This window comes from Lontra canadensis, unplaced genomic scaffold (genome assembly GCF_010015895.1).
Source record: "Lontra canadensis isolate GAN:19392208 unplaced genomic scaffold, GSC_riverotter_1.0 scaffold199, whole genome shotgun sequence".
Classification (NCBI taxonomy): domain Eukaryota; kingdom Metazoa; phylum Chordata; class Mammalia; order Carnivora; family Mustelidae; genus Lontra; species Lontra canadensis.
In genome coordinates, this window is record NW_022631193.1 from 1,198,558 (window position 1) to 1,223,837 (window position 25,280).

The 25,280-nt window shown below is 41.0% G+C and overlaps 2 protein-coding genes across 6 annotated transcripts in view; one reads left to right on the forward strand and one right to left on the reverse strand.

Annotated features, from left to right (window-relative positions):
- BTNL9 (butyrophilin like 9) overlaps positions 1-24,360 on the forward strand; it is a 49,912-nt gene extending 25,552 nt beyond the window's left edge. For 3 of the 5 annotated variants that reach the window (XM_032848043.1, XM_032848044.1, XM_032848045.1), the window contains 3 exons: positions 178-204; positions 2,761-2,787; positions 3,652-4,526. In XM_032848043.1, coding sequence (XP_032703934.1) covers positions 178-204; positions 2,761-2,787; positions 3,652-4,277 — 680 coding nt within the window. In that variant the 3' untranslated portion in view covers positions 4,278-4,526. Of the gene's footprint in view, positions 1-177; positions 205-1,764; positions 1,849-2,760; positions 2,788-3,651; positions 4,527-10,364; positions 10,515-24,215 lie in introns of those variants that run through there. The other 2 variants (XR_004381493.1, XM_032848046.1) reach the window with 2 other exon arrangements.
- Positions 22,020-22,952, reverse strand: LOC116861480 (olfactory receptor 2M5-like). The gene has a single exon (XM_032848099.1). The coding sequence runs from the start codon at positions 22,950-22,952 to the stop codon at positions 22,020-22,022; it is 933 nt and encodes a 310-aa protein (XP_032703990.1).
- Positions 24,361-25,280: the final 920 nt, after the last annotated feature.

The window sequence follows — 25,280 nt, forward strand, 5'->3', positions numbered from 1 at the left end:
CTTTTAGCATCTGATTTCTCATTTCCCATCATACCTGGTGCCCAAGATGGAACCCTGCCAGCATGTGGGTGGCAGGAGAAAGGGGAGAAGGGCAAGGGTGGGTGCAAAATGCAATGTGGGAGTAGGGAAGCAGCACTGACCTTCTGTTTTAATTCTGTTTTTCCATGGCTGCTTCAGACTGGAGAAGGGCTGAAGGCCAGGCTGGTGAGTGAAGCTCATCTCCCTCCCCTTATCCACTTTACATTTCAACATCAGAGTCACTCATTCTGACTAACGAACCATACTTCATTCTGGCTTCTTCTACAGGCAAATGGCATGTATTAATGTATGTCACTTACTAGAGGTTATATTCAAGTTTTGCTTTCTATTTACTTTTATATTGTTTTGAGGTATAAGCATATTATAAACCATTGGTGCCAATTCTGGTTGCATATCAGAATCGCCTAGATCCTTGTGGGTCTAGAATGGGCATGTTACTCTATATGAAAATATTTTTCCCTATCCCTCCCCCCTTCCCTACATAAAGCAAACAGTCTGATGTGTAGTTTACTTTGTATGGATTCTTACAAAATGTGAATTTCAGCTTTGTGCACAAGCATTTTCTTTTTTGTAAATGACGTCTACGGTTGTGTGCTGTTCCTTGCTTTTCTCATTCATCGCTGTGTTTTGGTATCCATCCCTGCTACCATATCTGGTCTGGGTCTCCTTGCTGCAGTGTACTCCATGTTAGCCAACCATGTTCTTCAAATAGATATCCAGCCTGCCTCTAACTCCACAGCACCACACACAACACTGGATGAACAGCCTCAAATCTGTCACCTTCAGGCTTTATGTGGAGATTTCTCTGGGATGTATTGGAAAGGGAGGGAGTTGCTGGCCCATAGGGGATATGTCAGTAAGTGGGAGAGAGGGATCCCCCAGAGGCAGTGCCATCATCCTGCCATTGGCAGTGCATGGAGACTCCATGTGCCCACATCCCATATAAGCCACTTTCTGAGTTAGCCACTCGATGGGGATGAGTGATTACTCATTGTTCTTTCAGTCTGTTCTCCTCTGAACACTAAGTTTGGGCATCTCTTCGTATGCCAGATGACTTTTGGGCCTTCCTCTCTTAAATATTGCTAATTCTTGTCCTTTGGCCATTTTTTTTAAAAGCAGACTCCATGCCCCCATGTGGAGCCCAATGCAGGGCTCAAACTCATGAACCTGAGATCAAGACCTGTGCTGAGATCAAGAGTCAGAAGCTTAACTAAGTGAGCCACCCAGGTGCCCCTTTTGGCTGTTTTTAGTATGAGGTTGCTATCTTTCTTTTATTGATTCAAGGGGACATGACATATATATGTATATAATGACAATATATAGTGTCATATATGTCATATATATTGACATATATATAGACATACATAAATACACACCAACAAAGTCTCAAAAACACAAGTCATTAGGTAAAAGTTTAATGAATTTGATTTTATCAAAATTAATGGTTTCTTTTCAGTGGGAAACCAAGGATGTAGCTAAATGCAGGTGACAGACTAGAAGAAGGAATTCACAGTGGTTAATACCAGTGAGGGATTAATATCCTTATACAGATACATATGCATCAAATTTGTACCTTATGGCATATGTTTTTGAAGTTCTGTTGAAGAAAACCTTCCTAACACGTAGGTCATAAAGATATTATCTTCCACTTTCTTCTGTTCACTTTACATGTCTTATGTGTATGTCTTTAAATCATCTGAAATTTGTCACCTTATTTGGTGCCAGGTGAGAATACAGCTGTTTTTCTTCATATAGTGAGTCAGTTTTCCCAGTGCCATCTACTACACCGACCGTGATTTCCCTATCAATGTGGGTATTGCCTTTAGTTCATATTTGGTTCTCATGTGTAGATGGGTCTATTGGTCGACCACCTATTACTTCATTGTTTTCACTGTTAGGGCTTTTATAGTACCCAAAAGTACAAGTTTTCCTGCATTTCTGCTTCCTTTTAAAAATGAATGGATCTTTTTAGGTCTATTTTAAATTTTAGAATATGTTTACAAAATTCCTTTTAAAAAATCCAAAAGCAGTTTTGCATGGGATTCCTTTGAATTTACAGATGAATTTAGAAAGAATCAACATCTTTATAGAATTGAGTTATTCTATGCAAGAGCTATATGTTTTTAAAAGTTCTACTAATTATTCTGATGTAGACCCAGGGTTTAAGGGCTCTGCTGTAAATTTATGGAGCTCTGAAAACTTCTTTTACTTTTGCTATTTTGTGACTTGTTGATCTCTTTGTTATAAAGTGGAATAAGATAAAATAAAACAGAAATCCATCCAGAGTGGTTTATGTTAAGAAAGGAGGCAAAACAGGGTACCTAAAGGACATTTTAGGACAGGAGCCATGCTCAGCCAGACTTCCTCAGACTGAACCTGCTGGTCAGAAATTAAAACTTCTTGTGCAACCTTAAAGGCATCCCAATAACCTGCCTTGATTCTCTTTGCCCACATGCTTTGTTCTCCTGCCTTTTTCAGTACAAGGTTAGATTGCATGCAGATTTGGTATAACCCAGCACTGACACTAGCCCTTACCTAATCCTGAATTCCCAGAGAAATGCCATTGTGCGCCTAGACCATTCCAGACTCCAACTAGCTGTCATGGGGGGAATGAGATCATTGAGTTTGTAGCATCCTTCATGCATTCTGAACCTCCCTCAAGGTTGCAGAATTACTGACCCAGATCTTTGAGTCTCTTTTTTTCTTTCTGTTTGGTTTCAGAGTGGAAAGCAGCCCAACAATATGCAGGTAACTGAAGTCAAGGAACTGTGACCTTGTGACTGGGGTTTGTTGGATCTTAAACAGAAGGGAGGTGGAAAAATCTGAGATTGGAGGAAGGATCTGTCCAGGAGTCAAGTATGGAGCTTACACACACAAACACAGAAGCCTACTTTTGCACATACACAACATAACATAACATGTATGCCTACATGTATACACATACATACTTGCATGCACACATCTGATTATACTCACACATGCACTTTTTTGTGTGTACACATCTCCTAAAAGCACATTATTTTCTGGGTTTTACTAGGTTTGTTTCCATCTGGTAGGAAGACTGTTAGGGCTAGTTTGTAGGAACCTCTCATTGGACAGAAGAGATCCTTGGGGTTCCCATCTATCAAGTGGGTGTGCTTTGAGGGGTGGGGTATTGGAGAGCAGGGCACTGGACTGGATGATCTCAGAGGTCCCTTTCAGTTTTAAAATCCTAACATTGCTATAAAACTGAGGCTCAGAGCTCACATGATGATCTCAAAGTCACATTGGGTGGTGCCATCAGTGAGGAGTTGAAGCCTGGAGCCCCTTCCCACTGGCCAGGAATTGGGGGGAAAGGAGCCCGCCTCCATCCCCACGAATCTACCTTGTTTTCTATGTCTGCTCTCCATGGCACCTAGTATGACAGTTAGGAAACTTCCAGTTCAGGAAAGAAATAGGATTCTTCCAATGGCTTTGAAGTGCTCAGAAGCACCTTGTGAGCTGCTTTGGTACACAGGGGTGGTTTCAGGAGTGGGAGTGACCAGCAGGAGCGCTAGAGGTTTACCTGTCGGGAAGGGGCAGGCAGGGCCCAGAACCGCCCTTCGGAGGCACTAATTCTGTGCCTCTGCGCAGTGAACGTAACCCTTGATCCGGCCTCCGCGCACCGCAGCCTGGAAGTCTCCCAGGATGGCAAGAGCGTGTCCTCCTGCAGAGCAGAGCTCTGCCCCGTGGTGGGGGACCCCCAGCGGTTCTCTGAGCAGACGTGTGTGATGAGCTGTCAGCGCTTCTCTGCTGGCCGCCACTACTGGGAAGTGCATGTGGGCAGGCGCAGCCGCTGGTTCCTGGGTGTGTGTCTGGCCTCCGTGCCGCGCACGGGGCAGGTGCACCTAAGCCCAGCCAACGGCTACTGGGTGCTGGGGCTGTGGAACCGCTGTGAGTACTTCATCCTGGACCCACATCGCATTGCGCTCACCCTGCGTGTGCCGCCGCGGCGTGTGGGCATCTTCCTGGATTGGGAGGCAGGAAAACTGTCCTTCTTCAACGTGTCAGACGGCTCCCACATCTTCACCTTCACAGACACCTTCTCAGGGACGCTCTGTGCGTATTTCAGACCCAGAGCTCATGACGGTAGTGAACACCCAGATCCCCTCACCATCTGCCCATTGCCTGTCAGAAGGACACGCATCCTTGAAGAGGATGAGCTTGATACCTGGTTACAGCCCTATGAGCCCTCGGATCCCACCCTGGGCCTGTGGTGAGGCACTCTCTTGCCTGCTCTGGCAAGGTTCTTTGGCAGCTTCCCGGATCCCTGGCTGGGATTTGCTCTCCCACTTCCTCTAGAGTGGAGGAAACATCACCAAAATGTCAGCAAAGGCTAAAGACTGCACAGCAGAGGAAAAAAAAAAAAAAAAAAAAGAGGAAACTTTGCCTATAGTTGTATGCATATATATTATATGATTTTCTTTAATGAGTAGAGGGAATTCCAAAGCTCATTTGTGTGTATGGAGGAGCAATAAGTTCATGTTGTTGAGAGCCACAGTGTGTACTGTGGGAGACCAGAAAGAAACTAGAATAGGGGAGAGATGGTGGGAAACTTTACTGGACTGGGTAAGAGTTATCTGTTAACCTGGGTTTTTTTAAATACTTTTTTAAAATTTTTTTTTCTTTTTTTTTAAATTAAATTTAATTTTTTCAGTGTTCCAAGATTCATTGTTTATGTACCACACCCAGTGCTCTATGCAATATTTATATGTATTCTAGCTCCAAAATGTCTGGAAGCAATGACACCTCATAAGTAGTGAGTTCACTTAGGGCTTAGATCCCAGTTTTAAATGTCATTTCCCCCTGAGATGAACTTGGAGAAATGGCTGATTCCAGGGCTGGAGCAGAGAAGTTCCAGGGTTGGAACATCTTGTGTTCAGATGTGCTCCGAAACTGATGGGGCCACAGCAACCAGGTGAACTTTAAAATGAATCATGACAAGGATGAATAATGACAAGAATTGATTAACAAGGGATTGGGCAAATAAGAGAATTCCCTATGTCTGCCAAGAGGTTTTTCAGTCAGAAATGAAATACAGAACTACAGAAAGTGGAAAGAAGAAAATGAAGAGTAACTCTGTGAACTCATGGTTTTTACAATGTATGGGTAGATGGAGCACACGCACACACCTGAAAAATAGGTAGATAGATTTATGTGTGCACACATAAGGTTCCTGGCTCTGTCAGTTTTGACAGCATAAGAACAATAACACTCCAGTACCAATGAACACAATTAGCATCCAGAACTGAGTTGTTTTTTTTCTCTCAAAGATTTTATTTATTTATTTGAGAGACAGAGATCACAAGTAGGCAGAGAGGCAGGCAGAGAGAGAGGGAGGAAGCAGGCCTCCTGCTGAGCAGAGAGCCCGATGAGATGCAGGGCTGAGATGTGGTGCTGAGATGTGGGGATCGCAGGACCCTGAGATCATGACCTGAGCGGAAGGCAGAGGTTTTAACCCACTGAGCCACCCAGGCACCCCCAGAACTGAGTTTTTATTACTATTTTCCACTAAAAGGAACCAAGCCTCCTTTGAGAAGTGGTTGACTCCAGGGCTGAGTCAGGAAAAATACAAGATAGGTGTGATATTATGATTAATGCAAAGTATCTGGTCGTCCACCTAGATTCTGGCACAGAACTCTAAAAACCCTTAAAATTTCCTAAGTGGTAAGAGCTATTAGGATGTCTTTTGATATTCATAACAAGCCCCTTTCAACCACACCTCATTTATGTTAATGAAATGACTTCTGGAAAGCCCCCTAAGGGGGAGCTCGTTTTTTTGGGGAACCAAAGTATGTGATTAAAAGGTTGAAGTTTAGCCCCTGTCCATCTACCCTTGAACTCAGAGAGTGAAGAGAGGCTGGAGATTAAGTTCAGTCACCAATTGCTGACCCACACCTATGTGGTCAATTAATCTTCCACAAAACAGGAAAGAGTATCAGGAAAGAGAGTCTCTTTAACACATGGTGTTGGAAAACTGGACTATTTTCTTAAACCACACACGAAAATGAACTCAAAATGGATGAAAAACCTAAATTTGAGACAGGAAGCCATCAAAATCCTAGAGGAGAACACACGCAGTACCTTCTTTGACATTGACCACAACAACTTCTTAGTAGACATGTTTCTGGAGGCAAGGGAAACAAAAGCAAAAATAAACTACTGGGACTTCATCCTGATAAGAAGCTTCTTATCAGAAGGAAATAATCAACAAAACTAAAAGGCAATCTACTGAATGGGAGAAGGTATTTGCAAATGACATATCTGATAAAAGGTTAGTATCCAAAATCTATAAAGAACTTATAAAACTCAACACCCCCCAAAACAAATAATCCCGTTAAAAAATGGTCAGAAGACACAAAGAGACATTTTTACAAAGGAGACGTACAGATGGCTTACAGACACTTGAAAAAATGCTCCACATGAGTCATCATCCGTGAAACACAAATCAAAACTACAGGGAGATATTACTTCACAACAGTCAGAATGGCTGAAATGAACAACACAGGAAAGAACAGGTGTTGGCAAGGATGCAGAGAAAGGGCAAACCTCTTACACTGTTGGTGGGAATGCAAACTGGTACACCACTCTGGAAAACAGTATGGAGCTTCCTTAAAAACTTAAAAATAGAGCTACCCTACGACCCAGCAATCGCATTACTGAGTACTGAACTGAAGAATACAAGAACACTAAGTCAAAGGGATACATGCACCGCCATGTTTATTGCAGCATTATTTACAATAGCCAAGATATGGAAGCAGTTGATGAATGGATAAAGAAGAGGTGTTATATATGTAAAATGAAATATCACTCAGCCATAAAAGATGAACTCCTGCCATTTGCAATGACATGGATGGAGCTAGAGAGTATAATGCTAAGGGAAATAAGTCAGAGAAAGACAAACATCATACGATTTCACTCATACGAGGAATTTAAGAAACGAAACAAGTGAGCAAAGAGCAAAAAAAGACAAACTAAAAAACACTCTTAATTCTAGAGGATAAACTGGAGGTTACCAGAGGGGAGTGTGATGGGGGGATGAGTTAAACAGGTGATGGGGATGAAGAAGGTCACTTGCTGTGATGAGCATCGACCACTGTTGTATGGAAGTATTGAATCACTATATTGTACAGGTAAAACTAATATTACCCTCTATGTTAACTAACTAGACTTTAAATAAAAACTTTAAAAATTTTTAAAAAATAACACAACAAAAACTTTAAAAAATGCTAAGTGAAATAGGTCAGTCAGAGAAAGACAAATATCATATGATTTCACTCGTATGTGGAATTTAAGAAACAAATGAGCAAAGGGGGAATAAAGAGAGACAAACCAAGAGAGACACCTTAATTATAGAGAACAAATTGATGGTTACCAGAGGGGAGAGGGTTGATGGGATGGGCGAAAAGGTGATGGGGCACTTGTGATGAGTACCTGGTGATGTATGAATTTTTCAATCACTGTATTATACACCTGAAACTAATATAACATTATATTAACAAGCAGAATTAACGTAAAAACTTTTAAAAAATTATAGTCTTGTTAACATACCATGTATGATATTCAGAAAAAGTTAGTTTTCTATAACCATTTGCATTAGTGTGCTAATATTTTGGGGTCCTACTCACAAATATTATATGATAACATTAAAAATATATTCCTTGACTGTATACAATGGTTATCTGTTCCTTTTATTGTTTTTATACATTAAATGAGAAAGACACACAGCTGATACAAAAGACAAGTTAAAGTATTTTAAAATAACTGATCCTCTACCAGTGCATTTTAAATAATGGGGAAGTCCAGGGATCCTAGACATTCAGCTAGATGTTTTGTGAATCATAGAGGCCATGCTGGAGGCCACCCAAGAGGCCAGAATATTCAGAGTAGAAACCCAAGGCTCCTTCCGGTCAAACCCCATGACTCTCTTGAAAATTTCTAAAAAATAGGACATGGTATGTTCAGTTCTCCCCACTGTTTACATTTTCCATGGAGCTATTCCTCAAAACTGGGAGATGGTGAACAAGGCAATTATGTGTGGATCCCAATCCACTGTACAAAATAAAACCGTGAAGTGAGGCTGCTCTGGCTTGAGGCAGATCGGGTCTGGCTAACTCACAGGGGTGGGCAGTGCTGAGAGAGACCTTAACTTCAACAGTGGGTGGGAGTCAAGTTATCCTTGGCTCCATGAGAATCTTCCATTCCCATGGATTGAGCACTTCCATATGTCTTTAATGGGATTATAAATTGACACATTTTGGGGTTAATTTTGCTGATTTCTAAAGGTGAGCATCTTCTGACCCAATAGTTCCAATTCCGGGAATCTAATCTATAGAAATATTCACACCAGCACCTGAAAATATAAGAGGATATTCATTGCAGCAGTGAAAGCAGGGATGGAGTACCACATACTTGCTATTAGGAGAACAGACAAAATACAATCTATTTATACTATGGGTACAGTGGCACCATAAATTTTTACAGGGAGTGTGTGTGATTGCTTTTGTTACTAAAAAAGTAAGCCAGTGTTTTTTTTTTCCTTTTGCCTCATGCCAATGGAAAACAAACAAGAAGATATCTTAAAAATATATAATTGAAAATCAAAACCATCTGATTGAATAATCTTAACACTACAAGGTAGTGACATGACATATTTTCGTGTCTTTCATAGTTTTTAAATCCCTGCCTTCAACTGCCTCCCTAGAGTCCTTCTTTCTTTTCTTCAATAACACAGTTCAAAATGTTCATATAACTTTAATTATTAAATGATCGCTCTAGTTTTCAAACTCTGGTCTCATATCCAGTTCTGGCATCTGGCAGGCTGTGTGCCTGCTCTAGGGAGGGGGGGCTGTTCTTCCCCTAGGCACCCCTACTTTCTCCCTCTGACAGACTTTTGCTGTTCTCTCAATACTGAAGCAAGGAGAGATGAAGGAAACAGTGCAGCCACAACCTCCCCTGGGTCCTCCTCATTCCTCAGTTCCCCCACTTGAGCTAATCCCCTAACCTCTGTTCCATTTGTTCATGCCAAAACACTCCAGTGCTTCTGTGATGTTGGGTCCCCTCACTTGGCAGACTACATGCTTGGGAAGGATGGTGCAGGAAAGTATCTCAATTTAGATAGCTTTCCAGATATTCTTTTAACAGAGGAAACTCACGCCTTGCCTTGTGTGTGTGCTGTGTTAAGTGAAACTTAGGCAGCCCGTCTCCAAGAACCACACCCTTTAGTTTCTCTTTCTCTGGGAAGATCAACAATCATATCAAATAAGATGCCAAACATTTTGGGTGGCATCCCTCTAAACTATATGTAGTTATTTTAGGGTTGACTTAAGAGAGTGGCAAGTCCCCCCACTCTCCTCTCCATGGAGGACAGGGACTTGACTCTCACCACTCCACTCCCAAGGCCTTGGTGACCCGGTAACCTCACCCAATGTCTTTCCCATCCTCTGCTGCCGAAAACAAATGAGCTCCTCTTTTACCCACCTACTTATTTCACACTTTTATTTACTGTTTATGATCAATGCAAATCAATTCTATAAGAAATTCTATAAGAAATTATGAAGAATCAAAGCATAATTTTGAAAATTCAAAATAGATATTCAACACAAAAATGACAAGTATAAAAGCAGACTCCTTCATGCACACATGAGATCCAGTAGGTGTTGTTTCAAAGGACAGCAGTGCTTGCTTTTTCTCTTAAGGACTAAAGCCACATCCCAAGTAGAAAGCTTCGGCTTATGAGTATATGCTCTCACACAAGTCAAAATTTGTTTTTTAAAATGTTTTTTACATCGAAACTGTGGTAAAAGATAAATTTTACAGAATTAAGCCTCCTTTTAGAGAGGCTAGTTTCTAACATCTAAAACTGACTGATAGAGAAAGTATTCCAAATAGAGTCATCTGACTTTCAGAGGTTAAAAAAAGTTTTTTTTTTTTAATTGTTTAAAGGGATTATTGGAAACTTGCTAATGTTGGTATTATTCCAGCCTTACTCCAGCATGGGCATCCTTGGTTTGGCATCCACAACACTGGGCCTGGCCTTCATTCCACTCCCATCATTTCACTTGCTTCCTTCTTTCACTGACTCCTCCATCCTGGCTCCAGGAAACATTGTGGCTGGTTATTGTGCGTGTTTCTAAAGTTCTGCCCTGGAACTTGTTACCCCAGGGGCCAAGGCTCAGACCCCCCCACCCCACACATACACACTGATGAGACTTGGAAGGCTCTTCCTCCAACCAGCAGACCCCTGTGTACTGATGGACACAGTTGGCATCAGGCTAAGGAACTCTCATTGTATTCCTCTTTTCTAGCAATAATTTAGAGATGACTTTGTAGACCAAAGTCCAAAACCATACCACTGCTGGGCTTTGTGTATCTGTCACTGCTACTTGCCTCACTGGGATGCTTTCCAAGCCTCTCCTGGAAGGTGACCTTGAAGAGTTGGTCAACAAGAGACTCAGGTTAGCCCTATGCCTGAGAAACAAAAAAGTGAGTGAGTGGTTAGCATGGGGGCACTGGCCAGAGTCTTTTTTTGGCCTGAAGCTTGTTCTGGAAGGGTCCACCCCACAGAAATTGAGGCCCACCTGTCAGCTGCCTTCTCCTAATCTCATAACCTCATTGTAGGGCCAGGTACTGACCATACTGATCACATTTTTTTAATTGTCAACTTATTAATGGACAAATTCCTCTTGATAGGCCAAAGAAGAAAGAAAAGGGATGACAGCATTTAACTAAGCAAAAGCAGTGCAAGGACATGGGTCATTTAAGGTGAATTAAGTTCCTTTGCTGGCAACCATTGGAGGGAACCTCAGGCACAATATAGCCTAGACTTCAGGTTTCTGCTCTGCAATATAAAGACCTTTGAAGCATTATTCAATCCCTACAACAATAAAACAACTGAATAAACTGAAAAACAGTAATTGTTCTTAGGACTGTCAGAGAATTTAGGTCACAGGGCAAACTTTTGCCCTAAAAAATGGAGAGAGAGCAACCGTATGCCATAGCATTCTGTCCTTCCCCCATTTCTCTCTAACAAAAGCCAGCACTTATGGGAAACTACTTTATTTTACCCAGGGAAGGGCCACGAGCCAACTTCAGCCCCCTCTAACCTTCCTGTCACACCTAAGGTGGGGGAGCTGAGAAGTATTTGTGAAGGTCATATCTCAAGGGTACAAGCCTACAAAAGACTAAGAACTAATTATAGGACTATAGAATAGTACCCCTTCCTAATATCTTATCATCACAGCAACAAGATCTCTGCACAATAATGGGCTTATAGTTGAAAAAACTGTAAAGGTCAGACTCTATTTAAGACTTTCCAGGGGAGACAAAATCAATGACACCAGAGGAAATTGAAGTCTCAGAAAGTTACAAGTATAGCAAACACAGTATAAGTCCTAGCTAGATCAGCATAAACTATCACACTAAATCTTAGATAATCACAAAGGTTTGACAGACAACCAAGAGCTAGAGCAGGACTGAATGATAAAGTTTATCTCATACACAAGCCCACTCCATCAAGACCAGCTGTTTCCCTTAATACATGGAAACAAACACAGAGAGTCAAGTAAAATGAGGGAAGAGAGGAATATGTTCCAAATGATGGAACAAGGTAAAATGTCAGAAAGAACTTCAGGAAATGAAGGTAAGTAATTTATCTGACAAAGAATGAAAAGTAATAGTAATAAAGATGTTCAACAAACTTCAGAGAAGAATGGAAGAACACACTGAGAACTTAAAGATACAGAATATATAAGAAATACGAAACTAAAGAATACAATAACTAAACTTAAAAATACACGAGAGTGTTTTCACAACAGATTAGATAAGCAGAAAAAATGACTAGTGATTTAGAAGACAGGGAAGAGATAAAAGGGCAGTAGAACTCAACCAAACAGAGCAGCAAAGGAAAAAAAAATTTTTTTAAATGAAGATAGCTTAGTGGACCTATTAGACAACATCAAGTGGGATAACATTCACATTATAGGGATTCCAAAAGAAGAAAAGAGGGATAAAGGGGCAGAAAAATAATCTGAAGAAATAATGGCTAAAAACACACATGGGGAGGAAAACGGACATGCAGGTCCAAGAATCTTAGAGACTTCAAATAAGATGAGCTCAAAAAGATCCACAGCAAGACACATTATATTTAAAATATCAAAATTTACAGAGAAAGAGAAAATCTTAAAAGCAGCAACAGAAAAACAACTTGTTATGTACAAAAGAACCCTCATAAGACTATAAGCATGTTTTTCAGTAGAAACTTTGCAGGTCAGAAGACAGTGGCGTGATATATTCAAAGTGGTCAGAAGAAAAAACTTCAAACAAGAGTACTCTTCCAGGCAAGACTATCATTCAGAATTAAAGGAGAGATAGAGTTTTTCAGACAAGCAAAACTGATAGGACTTTATCACCACCAAAATAGCCTCACAAGAATGGTTAAAAGGATTTATTTAAGCTGGAAATAAAGGACATCAATTAGTAACAAGAAAACATATGAAATTGTAAATCTCATAGTAGAGGAAATATATAGTAAAGGTAATGGACTTATAAAGTTAGTATAGAGGTTAAAAATCAGAAGTAGTATAAATAGCTACAACTGCGTTAATCATCAGTTAAGTGATACAAAAAAGATGTGCAAGTGATACCAAAAACATTAAAATGGGGGGGAGTAAAATATTGTTTTAGAATGCATTCAAACGTAATTTGCTATCAACTTAAAAGAGACTATGTATGTATACACACACACTAGTATATGTTAGCCTCATGGTATCCATAAAGCAAACACCTATAGTAGTACACAAAAGATAATAAAGGAATCTAAACATGACACTAAAGAAAATCACCAAACCACAAAGAAAGTGTAAGAAGAAAGTAACAGAGAAGAATCACAAAACAACCAGAAAGCAATTAACAAAATGGCAATAAGTACCTATGTATAAATTATTACTTTCAATGCAAATGAACTAAATTCTCCAATCAAAACATATAGGATCGATGAATGGATTAAAAAAAAAAAAGATCCATCCACACATGCACCCCAATGTTTATAGCAGCAGAGCCCAGATGTCCATCAATGGATGAGTGGATAAAGAAGACATGGTATGGAACATTACTCAGATGTACAATGGTATTACTCAGCCATCAAAAAGAATGAAATATTGCCATTTACAATGACATAGATAAAATTAGTGTATTATGCTAAATGAAATAAGTCAGTCAGAGAAAGAAATATACTATATCATTTCACTCATACACAGAATTTAAGAAAAACAGATGAATATGGGGAAAGGAAGGAAAAAATAAGATAAAAACAGAGAGACAAGCCACAAGAGACTTTTTAAAAAAGATTTATTATTTATTTTAGAGAGAGGAGGAGGAGAGAGAGAGTACATGTGGGGAGAGTGGAGGAGCAGAGGGTGAGGGAGAGAGAAACCATGATGAGCATGGAACCTTACACGGGGCTCAATTTCAGGATGCTGAGATCACAACCTGAGCCAAAACCAAGAATTATATGCTTAACTGACTATGCCACTCAAGTTCCCCACCATGAGACCCTTAACTATAGAGAATAAACTGAGGGTTGCTACAGACGAAGTGGGTGGGGGATAGGGTAATTGGGTGATGGGTATTGAGGAGGGCACTTGTGATGCACCCTGGGTATTGTATGTAACTGATGAATCACTAAATCTTACACCTGAAACTAATGTTACACTGTATGTTAACTAACTAGAATTTAAATAAAAACTTGAAAAAAAATGGCAAGGGACATTTTCCAAAGAAGATATACAGATGGCCAAGACACATGAAACATGCTCAGTATCACTAATAATTAAGGAAATGCAAATTAAAACCACAATCAGGTATCAACTTACACCTGTCAGAATGGCCAGAATGAAAAAGACAAGAAATAACAAGGGTTGGTGAGGATGTGAAGAAAAAGGAACCCTTGTGTACAGTTGGTGGGAATGCAACATTGTGTAGCCACTGTGATAAACAGATCAAAATTACCCTATGATTTAATAATTCCACTACTTGGTATTATCCCAAAGAAAACAAAAACACTAGTTAAATAAGATATTTGCACCCCTGTGTTTATTGCAGAATTATTTACCATAGCCCAGATATGGAAGATACATATGGCTATTTTTATGTTTATATAAAATATTACTCAGCCATAAAAAAGAATTAAATCTTGCCATTTGCAACATCACTGATAGATCTAGAGGATATAATGTGAAGCAAAGTAAGTCAGTGAATGAAATACCATATGTTTTCACTCATATGTGGAATTTAAGAAAAACAAAACAAAAGCAAACAAAAAACCTCACTCTTAACTGTTTAACTCTAGGAAACAAATCAAGGGTTGCTAGGGGTTAGGTGGGGTGGGGGAATGGGTAACTGGGTGATGGGCAATAAGTAAGGCACTTGAAGTAATGAGCACTGGGTATTGTATATAATCGATGAATCACTGAATTTTATCCCTGACACTAGTAATACAGTATGTAAATTAAATTGAATTTAAATTTAAAAATTTACAAAACAGACTCTTAAATATAGAGAATAAACCATTGGTTTCCAGAAAGGAGTTGTGTGTGTGTGGCGGGAGTGGTGGGGTGAGATAGGTGAAAGGGATTAAGAGTATTACTGTGATGAGTACTGAGTAATGTATAGAATTGCTGGATATTGTACACCTAAAACTAATATAACTCTGTATGTTAATTGCACTTGAATTAAAAAAAGAATACATACATGATAGGGACTCATATCCAAAATATACAAAAACTCTTAAGACTTGGCAATAAAAAAAAGCTCAAAATAAAATGGGCAAAGATCTGAACAGGCACCTCACCAAAGATGTATAGATGGGAAATAAGCATATAAAAAAGATGTGGTTCATATATACAATGGAATATTACTCAGCCATCAGAAAGAATGAATACTTATTTACATCGATGTGGGTGGAACAGGAGGGTATTATGCTAAGTGAAATAAATCTATCAGAGAAAGATAATTATCATATGATTTCACTCATATGTGGAATATAAGAAATAGCACAGAGGATCATAGGGGAAGGGAAGGAAACCTGGATGGGAAGAAATCAGAGAGGGAGATAAACCATGAGGGGAAACAAACCAATGGTTGCAGAAGGGAAGGTGAGTGGGTGATGGGCATTAAGGAGGGGACATGATGTGATGAGCACTGGGTGTTATACACAACTAATGAAACTTTGAACACTACATCAAAAACTAATGTTGTACTATATGTTGGCTAATTGAACATAATAATAAAAATAAAGAGAATTGTTAAGAAAAAATAAATTAATTTTTTAAAAAGAAAAAATGTGCTATACACCACTTTCCATTTGAGAACTGCAAATTGAAACAGTTAAATATCACTACACACTTATTAGAATGTCTAAAATCCAAAACACTGATGAACACAAATATCGACAATGATATGGAACAACAGGACCCTTCATTCATTGCTGGTTGGAAATGCAAAATGATAGAGTCATCCTGAAAGACAGTTTGGCAATTTCTTACACAGCCAAATATAATCCTATGACTATGGAACAGTCTTAGCGTATGATCCAGCATTTACCTAAATGAGTTGAAAACTCACATCCACATAAAAATCTGAATATCAAAAACTGGAAGCAACAAGATGTCCTTCCAAAGGTGAACACATAAACAGACTGATACATTTACACAGTGGAAAATTATTTGCAACAATAAAAGAGATGATCTATTAAGCCATAAAAGGTGGAAAAACCTTAGATGCATACTACTAAGTGAAAGAAACCAGTCCAAAAGGCTGTATGATTCCAACTATATGACATTCTGGAGGAAGCATTAACAACTCAGTAAAAGGATTATGTGCCAGGGTTTTGGAGGGAGACAGGGAGGGAAGAATAGATGAACAGGAAGATTTTTATGGCAGTGACACTATTCTGTACAATAAGGTAATGTGGATATATGTTATTATTTATAGAGTAGAAATATATGCACCAAAACATAGAATAAACACCACCAAGAATGAACCTCAATGTAAACTATGGACTTTAGTTAATAACAATGTATTGGTATAGGTTTGTCAGTTGTAACAGATGTACCACACAAATACAAGATGCTAAACATAGGGAAAGTGTGATGGGTGGCAGAAGGGTTGGAGAGGAGTGGTATATAGGAGCACTCTATACTTTCTGCTCAATTTTCTGTAAAACTAAAGCTTCTCTAATAAAGTCTAGGGGTGCCTGGGTGGCTCCGCGGGTTAAAGCCTCTGCCTTCAGCTCAGGTCATGATCCCAGGGTCTTGGGATCGAGCCCCGAGTCGGACTCTCTGCTCAGCAGGGAGCCTGCTTCCCCCTCTCTCTCTGCCTGCCTCTCTGCCAGCTTGTGATCTCTGTCTGTCAAATAAATAAATAAAATCTTAATAAATAAATAAATAAATATATAAAATAAAGTCTATGAGGCGCCTTGGTAGCTCAGTTGGTTAAGCATCCAATTCTTGATTTTGGCTCAGGTAATGACGTCAGGGTCATAAGATCAGGCTTGAATCAGGATATGGACAGTGAATATCATTCTCAATGCAGAAAAACTGAGAGCTTTTCCCCTAAGGTCAGGAACATGATAGGGATGCCCACTCTCACTATTATTGTTCAACATGGTACTAGAAATCCTAGCCTCAACAATCAGAAAACAAAAAAATAAATAAAGGGCATTCAAATTGGCAAAGAAGTCCAACTCTCACTCTTTGCAAGATGACAAGTATACTTTATGTGGAAAACCCCAAAGACTCCACTCCAAAATTACTATAACTCATACAGAATTCAGTGATGTGGCAGGATACAAAATCAATGCACAGAAATCAGTTGCATTTTGATACACTAACAGTGTGTGTGAAGAAAGAGAAATTAAGGAGTTGATTCCATTTAAAATTGCACCAAAAACCATAAAATACCTAGGAAGAAACCTAACCAAGGAGATAAAAGATCTGTTCTGTAGAAACTACAGAACACTTATGAAAGAAATTAAGGAAGACACAAGGAAATGGAAAGACATTCTATGCTAATGGGTTGGAAGAACAAATATTGTTAAAATGTCTATGCTACCCAAAGCAATCTATACTTCCAATGCAATCCTTACCAAAATATCATTGACATTTTTCACAGAGCTGGAACAAAGAATCCTAAAATTTGTATCGAACCAGAGAAGACCCCAAATAACCAGAAGAATGTTGAAAGAGAAAACCAAAGCTGGTGGCATCACAATGCTGGACTTCAATCTATATTACAAAGCTGTGATCACCAAGACAACATGGTACTGGCACAAAAACAGACATATAAATCAATGGAACAGAATAGAGAGCCCAGAAATGGACCTCAACTCTTCAACTAATCTTCAACAAGGCAGGAAAGAATATCCAATGGAAAAAAGACAGTCTCCTCAATAAATGGTGTGGGGAAAATTGGACAGCCACATGCAGAAGAATGAAACTAAACCATTCTCTTACACCATATGAAAAGATAAACTCTAAATGGATGAAAGTCCTCAGTGTGAGACAGGAAGCCATCAAAATCCTACAGGAGAACACAGGCAGCAACCTCTTTGACCTCGACTGCAGCAACTTCTTGCTAGACACATCTCCAAAAACAAGGGAAACAAAAGCAAAAATGCACTCTTGAGACTTTACCAAGATTAAAAGCTTCTGTATAGAAAAGGATATAATGAAACAAAACTAAAGGGCAACCTACGGAATGGGGGATGATATTTGCAAATGACATTACAGATAAGGGGCTGGTATCCAAGTTCTATAAAGAACCTCTCAAACTCAACACCAAAAAACCCCCAAATAGTCCAGTCAAGAAATGGGCAGAAAACATGAACAGACATTTCTCCAAAGAAGACATCCAAATGGCCAACAGATACATGAACAAATGTTTATCATCACTCAGTATCAGGGAAATACAAATCAAAACAACGAGATACCACCTCACACCATCAGAATGGCTAAAATTGACATGTCAGGAAACAATGAATGTTGGATGTGGAGAATAATGGGTGATAATGTTGGATGTGGAGAATAATGGAGAATAAATGAGGATGTGGAAAAAGGGGAACCTTTAGTTCTGTTTAGAACTGTTAGTGGGAATGCAAGATGGGGCACACACACACAATGGAATATTACTCAGCCAGCAGAAATGATGAATACTTATCATTTATACCGACATGGATGCAACTGGAGGATATTCTGCTGAGTTAATTAGGCCAATCAGAGAAAGACAATTATATGATTTCACTCATATGTGGAATATAAGAAACAGAGGATCATAGGGGAAAGGAGGGAAAACTGAATGGGAAGTCATGAGAGGAGGAGAAAAACCATGAGAGACTCTTAACTACAGAAAACAAACAGTTGCTGGAGGGGAGCTGGGTGGGTTGAAGGGGTAACTGGGTGATGGACATTAAGGAGGGCACTTGATGTGATGAGCACTGGGTGTTATATGCAACTGATGAATAACTGAACTCTACATCTGAAACTCATGATGTACTATGTTTTGGCTAATTGAATTAAAAATATTCTAAAGGGTCTAGTAGAAAATATAGAAAACATGCAAGAAGAGATGGATAATATAAAAGAGATGGAAATTCTAAGAACAAGAATGCTAGAGTTCAAACACACTAACAGACAGGAAAAATGCCTTCAATGGTCTCATTGGTAGACTGGACACAGATGGAGAACGAACCTCTGAACTTAAGGATATGACAACAGAAACTCTGGAAACTGAAAAGTAAAGAGAAAAAAATAGGGGGGCAGGGGAAAGGAACAAAATATCCAAGGATCATGAGACAACTGCAAAGGTGTAACAAGTGTGTAAGGTGAATACTAGCAGGAGAAAAGAGACTAGAATAGAAGAACCAACTGTGACATAAATGAAGGGAGAATTTCCCCCAAATTAGTGTCAGACACCAAAACAACCAGCCATCAGGGAGAATCAAAGAGTACCACACAGAATAATTGCAAACGACCAAAACCAACCAAAAACAAAAAACAAAAACCAAAAAACAAAACAAAACAAAAAACCAAAAAACCAAACACCCAGGTATATGACATTCAAACTGCAAAACCACCAAAGATAATAGAAGAATGGGGTCCAGGGGTCTGCTTGGAAAAACAGGAGGAAAGGAAACAGGGGATAGGAGAAAACTGTAACTCATACCACTCCTGTGCCCTGGTCATCAGTTCTCCCCAGCTGAGATAGATGCCACAGCAGGTAGACCAAGGATATTGGGGGAGTTTCCTGTGGTACTTGGCACCTGGAAGCCACTTGTTGCACTAACCACCCCTAATCTCCCATAGATAAATACAGAAACCTCTCTTCCTCTGGGGCTACCACACTTTGGCAAAGCTGTAGGCTCAGTTCCAGTGGAGGACAGCAGAGCTTGAAGCCCCCAGACCCTTACACACAGTGCTGAGCTCTGGCCCTATGGAGAAGGTACCATTAACCTTTCCTGGGTCCTAACCCTGCCCTGGGTTGACCTTCACATTCACACAGGAGAGAACGTCCTGCTGGAAGAATTCCTACCCATGCATGGCTGTGGCATTAGAGAAGTTGTTCCCTAGCTTCTGGGCAACCCCCAAGCTCCAACTACTTCACTCCTATTTACCATCTCTCTGGTGGGCACGCTGCAGGTCTGGTCTTGGCCGTGAGGTACCTGGTGGTGTCTATCTGCCTACCTCTTGCCCTGAAAGCCCTAAAGAGGTGGGAGTTAAACTGGAGGGGGGGTGTGCCAGTGCCCCAGAAGACTTACAGCTCTGAATAGCAGGGAGGATGGAGAAGCTCAGCCTGCACAAACTTGGGTCCTGAGGAGGGGGCTGTGGGTCTGCAGTGTTCCAACTCCTTGAAAATGAGAATGATGTTGAAACTCAGGGTGAACCCAGAAGGGTGGGCAGTGTGCCACATGGAGCTGGGCTGAGATGTCCCCAATCTAAACAGGACCCAGGGAAGGTGCAGGAACGAATGTTGGGCAACACTTTTTATAATATAATACATCCACTCTAAAGTGGCTGCATTCCCACCAACAGTGTAAGAGGTTCCACTTTCTCCTCAACCTCTCCAACACGTTGTTTTTTGCCTTGTCAGTTTTTGCCATTATAATTGGAATGGAAAAAAACAACAACAACCCACATCCACTTTGTAATGCACTGAAATCAGACAACTACTTGAAAATTTGCTTCCATAAAATGGCATACAGTTGCATGTCATTTTTAAGAAAAGGATTAATTACTGAAGCATATGTGCATTTTATTTTTTTAAGATTTTACTTATATATTTTCATGAGAGAGAAAGGGAGAGAGAGAGAAAGAGGAGAGCAGGGACAAGGGAGTGGGCAGAGGGAGAAGCAGACTCTTCAGAACAGGGAGCCCAATATGGGACTCCATCCCAAGATCCTGGAATATGGACCTGAGTAGAAGGCAGACAGTTAACCAACTAAACCGCCCAGGTGTCCACATGTGCATTTTAATAAAAGAAGCTAACAAAGTGCTCAGAGTGCAAACAAGTTAAATGTAATTTCTCATTTATCCCTCATAAAACCTTGCAAACTAACAATATCTTCAACCCCAGTAAGGCAGAAAATTCTGTGGGCTTCACCTTCAAATTACATCAGAAACCTGTCAACTTCTGCCACTTCCTATTTCTACCCTGGTCCAAGTGCCATCATTTCTCACCTGTTTCATGATATGAGCATCACTATGGACCTTACACAACAGTCACAGTGGTTCTATGAAGCTTACTGTGGATCATATCTCCCCTCTGCTCAAAGTCTGATCATCGTATAATGACCTACCAGGCCCCAGGCAATGTGGGCCCCATTCCCTCTGGTCAGCTCTCCTTAGCTTTATCCCTGCCCCTCTCTGCTCAAGAATACTGTCCCCTCTGCCTGGAACACTTTATATCTGTGGCCAGATGCCCCCAGGCCTGGACCATGCCCTCTTCTTCACCATTCTATGTGTACCCCCACATAGTGTCTGACATCCCCATGGACTCTCAGGAAGTCCATGAAGGTCTCTTGAGAGCAGTGTGAATAAGTGACGAAGGGGAGATGTTTGGTCCAGTGTGTTGAAGAAGATCTTTGCAGAAGACATGGATCAAGAGATTATTTCCCAAATCCCTCCAGAGCCCCTGTGGTGGAAACTATAGAAACCAGTTCCTACCAGAGTCTTCTCACATCTTACTCCTGTTCCACCTTGAGTCTCAATGATCAAGAATCAGTCTGACCCCAAATTCCCTCTTTGCAGGGAGTGACATACTTGTATCCTCTGTACTTTCTGCAGTGTGCTGCTGTCGGCATATAAAATGTTCTGGCCATATTTCTTTGAGGTTTTTACACTTTAATGCCTGTATGTAAAGCACAATTGCAAGGCGCAAAAATCTTTATGCTGCTTAATAACATAAGGTACACAGAAATGGGAGTTTTTATTCCATAGTCGTACTGGTAGCTATGATGGTACAGGTAATAAAGGGAAGTCCCGAGAGAGAGAAATCGCCTTGCCCTAGGTAGCATAGCTCCTCCATGCCAGACCCCAACATCATGTACCACATTAAGTGCACAAATGAATTCTGGATTGGTTCCCCCTCCTCACTCACCTTCAACAGACAACTCAGAATAAAGACTTCCCCTGTCAATCCTAGGAAAAGGTAACTAATACATCCATGGCCCTTCATTCCATGAAAATTGTGGTGCTCAATGTGGGGAAAGATTCACTGGGCAGCTGGCCATGTACCATCTGTTACCCTGACATCTTCCATTCAAATGGTTTTTGATTACTCAGCTCACAGACTTGCCCCAACCAGCCAGAAAGATCCAATGAGTACAGAGGAAGAAGAGGAGCCACAAGAGAGCTTGAGCTTGCAGAGGAAGAGGCAGACCAACACAGGAAGCCTCAGAAAGGCCGGCATGCCTACACTCCCCATCTCTCCAGCACCTTCCTCAGGGCCCTCGTTACCTCCCTGTTCCTCAGGCTGTAAATGAGTGGGTTAAGCATTGGAGTGAGGATGGTGTAGAAGATGGAGGTGGCTCGGTCTCCCATTGGTGTCCGACTGGAGGCCCGCTGCATGTAGCTAAACATGGCTCCTCCATAATATAGGCCCACCACAGCCAGGTGGGAGGAGCAAGTGGTCAGAGCCTTCTGCTTCCCCTCTGCGGAGGGCATTCTAATGACAGCTGTGAGGACTCGGGTATAGGAAGCCACAATGACCACAAGGGGCAACAGCAGCATGACCACACAGCAAGCATAGATGAGATCCTCAAAGAGTGAGGTGTCAGCACAGGAGAGACGCAGCAGGGCAGGGACCTCACAGAAGAAGTGATCCACCTCCAGAGAGCCACAGTAGGGGAAACTGAAGACCACACTCACGTCAATCACACTGTCAGACACCCCAACCATCCAGGATGCCAGGGTCAGCAGACAGCAAGCCTTCCAGTTCATGAGGACAGGATACCGCAGTGGGTGGCAGACTGCCACATACCGGTCATAGGACATGACTGCCAAGAGGAAGCATTCTGCTCCTGTTACCATGACCACTAGGAAGATCTGAGTGGCACAGGCACCCCAAGAGATGGACTTATGGCCTGACAGAAGGTTGGCTGCCATCTTGGGAACCACTGTGCTCATCACAATCAGGTCCATGATGGAGAGCTGGCTGAGGAAAAAGTACATCGGGGTGTGCAGGTGTCTGTTGGCCTGGATGAGCAGGAGGAAGAGGATGTTGCCAAGGAGTGCCACTGCAGAGGCCAGAATGACAAGGGAAAAAAGGAATAAATCATACGTTGAGTAGTCGAACAGGCCCAAAAGGATGAGGTCAGAGAGGGAGGTGTGGTTCCAGAGCTCCATGCCCAAGACCCTAAGAACAAAGGAACAAAGAAATGAAACTACTAACCTGGCATCTCCAAATACCCACCTCCTGTTTCTTCTAAAAGACAGAGCCCAACCCTCTGACATGGACCCACCCTTTCCTCGTGCAGTGAAAAATCTTTTTCTTTTTTCAGCAGCCTTAAAGTTATCAGCATGATTTGATCCTTACTTCTCTAAAACCTCAGAGAGCCAGAGAATGCAAGGGATGCAAGAGATGGGACATAAGTCATAGGTGAATAGCTGTAGAAGTAGGACAAAGATGTAAGGGGGGGCAAGTACTGGGGGACAAGAAGGAGAAAGGAGGAGAGAAAGGGGGTGACAGGTGTAAGGATAAATGCAAATTAAAAAAAAGAGAAGTGACTCTCCTCCCTCTCCTCTAAAGAGCATTTGCTTTAGAAAACAGCATTGTAAGCTCCTTGCTGCTTCTAGGTGTTTAAACCTTTTAAAAACCAAGTAAGGTTTTTGCCAGTGCTCTGACCCAGGAATGTCTTTCTCAAGGACCTAGGATCCATCTCTTTGAAACGTGATCATCAGGGAATGTAGCACCCCTATCTCAGGCTCTGTGGCAGAGGAGGACCCTAAGTTCAATAGACACCTTTTGGTAAGAGGCAAAACTACCTCTTGTCATAAACTGTGTGAAGGCTTTTTCCCCTTTTGGATAAAGCCAATTAACTAACACAGATTGCTGCCCCCATTACCTGCTGAATGAACAGAGTGTGACAATGGTACCATCAAGTCCTCTTATTTGAAGACCAGTGCTTGTTTATCTCAAAAGCGTATATGTAATGGGCTGTCACTGAGTATGAAAGAATGAGACTCTTTCTGTTTTGCAGGCTCTCAGTATATTACCTGTAATGCACCTCATCCTCTGGTTTAATACTTGTTCAAAAATAAAACTGTTGGCTGTCTGGGTGGCTCAGTCAGTTCAGCATCTGCCTTTGGCTCAGGTCATGACCCCAGGGTCCAGGGATCAAGCCCTGCATCAGGATGCCAGTTCAGCCAGGAGTCTGTTTCTCCCTCTACCTCTGCCCTTCTCCTCTACTTGTGGTTTCACTATCACTTGCTCTCAAATAAATTAATAAAATCTTTTTTAAAAATAAATAAATACAAGCTGTTTCCTCTCTCTCTTTTGTCTTTGTGGAGAGGTTTTCTAGATTGGAGATTTTGATTTTATTTATTTATTTATTTATATTCATTTATTCTTTTTTAAATTTAGATTTTAATAAAGTTGCCCCAATGCAGGTACTGCAACAGAACTAAAAGTGGATGCTAAATGCATCATGAGAATCTCATGATGCCTCTCAGGATGTAGCTCAACCATTTACCACTCTGCTACTTGGACAGTAGAGAAGAGACTGGAGCATAACTATCACCTGCTTGTACATCAATTACCTTATATAGTTCCAAACCTAGGTGGGTGCTAAGCTGGTTAGAACTACTGAATGTTCTAGAATACACTCACTGAATCTACAAAGGAAGGAAGAACCAGTCCTCACTCCACAAGTGGTGGGATTCCAGGGGATGCTTTGGGGAAGTTGTGGCTTTTGAATTGTGTAATGTCACAGGTAGAATTCAAAAATTTTTTCTTAACAGAAGTGGAAAAGACAAGCAAAGAGAAACAAAGACTATTGAAATAGTTCATGATTGGAAGATAATTATGAACAGAAGGAAGGGAACAAAAATGACATTTCAGAGCTCCCACTGTCACAACTGGAGTTAGTGATGCTTGGGTCTCTAGGACATCTGGAAGTATTTTTGGTTTAAAAAAAAAAAGTACAGATGCACCTCAATGTTCATAGCAGCAATGTCCACAATAGCCAAACTGTGGAAGTAGCCAAGATGTCCTTAAATGTATGAATGGATAAAGAAGATGTGGTCCAGGGACACCTGGGTGGCTCAGTCAGTTAATTGTCTGCTTTCATCTCAGGTCATGATCCCAGGGTCCTGGAATTGAGTCCCACATTGGGCTCCCTGCTCAGTGGGGAGTCTGCTTCTCCCTCTGCCTGCCACCCCCTCTGCTTGTTCTCTCTCTCTGACAGATAAATAAATCTGAAGAGGAGAAGGAGAAGGAGGAGGAGGAGGAGGAGGAGGAGAAGGAGAAGGAGGAGGAGGAGGAGGAGGAGAAGAAGAAGAAGAAAGAAAGAAAGAAAGAAAGAAAAGGAGAGAAAGAAAAAGAAAGAAAGAAAGAAAGGAAGAACGAACGAACGAACGAAAGAAAGAAAGAAGAAAGAAAGAAGAAGAGGGGAGGGGGACAGGGAGGGAGAGGAGGGGGAGAGAAGGAGGAGGAGGAGGAAGAGGAGGAGGAGG